General features: G+C 62.5%; 1 protein-coding gene across 2 annotated transcripts in view; it reads left to right on the top strand.

The window, feature by feature from the left end:
* Nucleotides 1-1,995, top strand: part of RRP1 (ribosomal RNA processing 1) — a 29,667-nt gene extending 27,672 nt beyond the window's left edge. For both annotated transcript variants that reach the window (XM_012002531.1, XM_012002532.1), the window contains 2 exons: nt 178-291; nt 1,405-1,995. In XM_012002531.1, the coding sequence (XP_011857921.1) occupies nt 178-291; nt 1,405-1,667 (377 nt within the window). In that variant the 3' untranslated portion in view covers nt 1,668-1,995. The remainder of the gene's footprint in view (nt 1-177; nt 292-1,404) is intronic.
* The last annotated feature ends 1,090 nt before the right edge of the window (nt 1,996-3,085 follow it).

Below are 3,085 nucleotides of genomic sequence, written 5' to 3'. Positions count from 1 at the left end.
TCTCGGCCTCCCAAAGTGCTGGGATTACAGGCTTGAGCCACCGCGCCCGGCCTACAGGGCACTTTCTCACACACGTTGTCGGGAGGTGGTGCTGGCTGGGGCCTGCTGGAAGCAGCGAGCCTCAAACCAAAAGCCCCCATCCCCCCAGAGCCCCCTGACTTCTGCCCTGGTTCTCAGGCATCTTCCCTGAGGACGAGATCCCGGAGAAGGCCTGCAGGCGTCTGCTTGAAGGGAGGCGGCAGAAGAAGACGAAGAAGCAGAAGCGTCTGCTCAGGTTGCAGCGCGAGAGAGGTAGGATTGGCTGGTGTGTTAGTCATGGAGCTGGCGTCCTCACCTGCTTGCTTGTCCCTGGGATGGGGGTCACCTGCAGTGTCTCCCCCTGAAGCATGAGTGCCAAGTCCTCCGTCCTGGGTGCCTGCTATCCACATGTCCCAGAAATGCCCTGTCCTCGGCATCCCTCCTGTAGGCCTCTCCCCGCCACCCCTACCTGCCATCCTTGTCTGCAGCTCCCCCCAGCTGTGTGCGCTGCCCTCCCTCCTGGTGTGGAGACGATCCTTCTGGCTGGGCTGCCTCCTCCCATGCCTCTGTCTTAGATCCAAGCCCCGTCCCCTCCTCTCCCGCACCCTCAGAGATTCCTGAGCCTCTCCACTTCTGTCCTTGATTTCAGGGGCTGTCTTCCCTCTTGGGCCTCTGGCCACACAAGTGTGGTTGGCATGTGTCGCCCTCATCAGGGGCAACCCAGGGCCTGGAGCTGCCTACCTGCAGTGGAGGGGGTTGAGCACAGTGCCGGGCAGGGCACGGGGCCCATGGCAGGAATGGGGTGCATAGGAGGGAGACAGTGGCTTTGCCCCACACTGGGAAGCCTTCCCTGTTACTCTCTCCATGCCAAACCGGCCCTAGGGCCTAGGGATTCACCGCTTCCCCTCCCCGGAGCCCCGTGCCACTGAGGCCTGTCCGTCTCATTTCCCGTGGGGCAGCGGCCTCCTCTCTGCAGCCGGCCCTGGGCCTGGTTCCCGCACCCGTACCAGACACCGCCCGTGCGGCTCTGTGTGCAGCAAGCTTTGTGAACACTGTCGGCCCTGGCGTTCAGGGCCTGGCACTGCCCAGCATCCTTCTTCCGCCTCCCCTTCTACCTTGAGCCCAGTCCTGCCTACTCTGTGCCTTTGCTCCTGGGTCTCGCGACCCTGTCCTCACGCTGGTCCTTCCGAGGTCAGCCCTCGCTGGGGTCCTGAGCCGTGTAGGTAGAGCTTGGCGCCCACACTGGACACGGGATGCGTCTGGCTGGCTGGTGTGGCCGTGTTGTCTTCGCAGGTCCGTGGTGCTGGCGTCTCAGCCCGAGTTGGAGTGAGTGGAAGGAGCCCATGCTGGCATTCTCTGGCTCATGGGGTCTTGCTGTTTTGTCAGGGAAAGGTGAGAAGGAGCCCCCGAGCCTGGGCATGGAGAGGAAGAGGAGCAGGAGGAGGGGTGTGGGGGCCGGCCCCAAGGCGCGGGCAGAGGCTGGTGAGCAGCCAGGTACAGCTGAGCGGGCCCTGCTCCGAGATCAGCCGGGGGGCCGTGGCCAGAGAGGAGCTCGCCAGAGGAGGAGGACACCTCGGCAGCCGGCCGGGGCCCGAGCAAAGGCAGCCAATGACCAGGAGCCGGAGAAGAAGAAGAAACGCAGGGAGTGACGTGGCCGGGCCCAGGACAGGCAGGGAGGGAGGCCAGGCCACCCTTGCACCGAGGGATGAGGCTGACTGGGCTGCTCTCGGACTCAGGACCGCAGCTCCAGAACTCCCGTGCCAGGCAGGAGGGAAGGGCGGCACTGGAGAGGTGGGCCTGTCATTAGGGGCCAGCATCCCAGGAGCTGGACCTTTTCGCAGAGCCTCCGCCTGTGGCTGTGATGACCTTGGGTCAAGAGGTCAAACTCTGAAGACTGAAACTGCACCTGCAGCAGGACTGACTGAACCCGCTGTGGGGGGTTCAGAAAATAAAATGTGCGCGGCCCTTGCCGGGGAAGTGTCGCTTCTGGTGTGTCCTACGGACGTGTGGGAGGTGGCAGCCGCCAGCCTCTGAGCAGTGTGGTGGTTTATATTCATGTTTGTGGAAAAATCTTGTAAGACATGTCTCCTTTGACAGAGCCTCCCAGCTGTTAACAGGGCTGTCTGGACGGGGCTTTGTTGCTTCCCCCCAGTCTGGGGTCGTGTTGTGCAGTGAATTCAGCTCCAGTAAGGCCCAGATTGTCCGGGGTGAGCGTGTGTGATGGGAAGGCCTGGCTCCTGCAAGAGGCTCGTCCCTGGAGGCAGGAGCGCACCCACCATCCTGGGTACCCGTGGGTCCACAGGCTGCGCGCCCCATCCCCTCCACCAGGTCACGCTCCTCATCCTCCATGCCCCTCTCCCCTGCACGCCTGCAGGAGCCTGTGAGGGAGGTAGCAGGTCGCCACTGTGGCAATAGAGACCTGTCAGTAGTCCAGGGCTAGTCACCTGCTCGGAACAAGGGCCCATCTGCCACCAGCGCTGTGGCCACAGCCTGCATAGGTGACAAGGGGCTGCTGTGTTGGGTTTTGCCCGCTTCTGTTCCATGGGTGCCCAGCCAGCCAGGCCGTGTGGGGTCCAGTGAGAGGCCTGGGCTTGGAGTGGGCCTGGGACCAGGAACGACCCCCACGCTGTGGCTGGCATTGTGCAGACCCTGAACCGCACCCATTTCTCTAAAACCCTGCTGTATTCGAGTGTCCCCCGACCCCGGGGAGGTGGCGCCTGGTGACACCTCCTGCAGTCCCACTCAGCTGGGCGGCTGGGGCAGACTAAGGATGCAGCTAGTGGCTCAGGAGAAGGCAGGCCAGGGACGCTGTTTTAGGGGGTTAGGGTTCTTTCCCCAAAGTAATGCAAAAAGATGCGTGGCCCGGCACAGTGGCTCGCGCCTGTAACCCTAGCACTTTGGGAGGCCAAGGTGGCCGGATCACCTGAGGTCGGGAGTTTGAGACCAGCGTGACCAACATAGAGAAACTCCATTTCTACTAAAAAATACAAAATTAGCCGGGCGTGGTGGCATATGCCTGTAATCCCAACTACTTGGGAGGCTGAGGCAGGAGAATCACTTGAACCTG

Source organism: Mandrillus leucophaeus, unplaced genomic scaffold (assembly GCF_000951045.1).
Source record: "Mandrillus leucophaeus isolate KB7577 unplaced genomic scaffold, Mleu.le_1.0 Scaffold69, whole genome shotgun sequence".
NCBI lineage: Eukaryota > Metazoa > Chordata > Mammalia > Primates > Cercopithecidae > Mandrillus > Mandrillus leucophaeus.
This window is presented reverse-complemented; position numbering and strand designations above follow the sequence as displayed.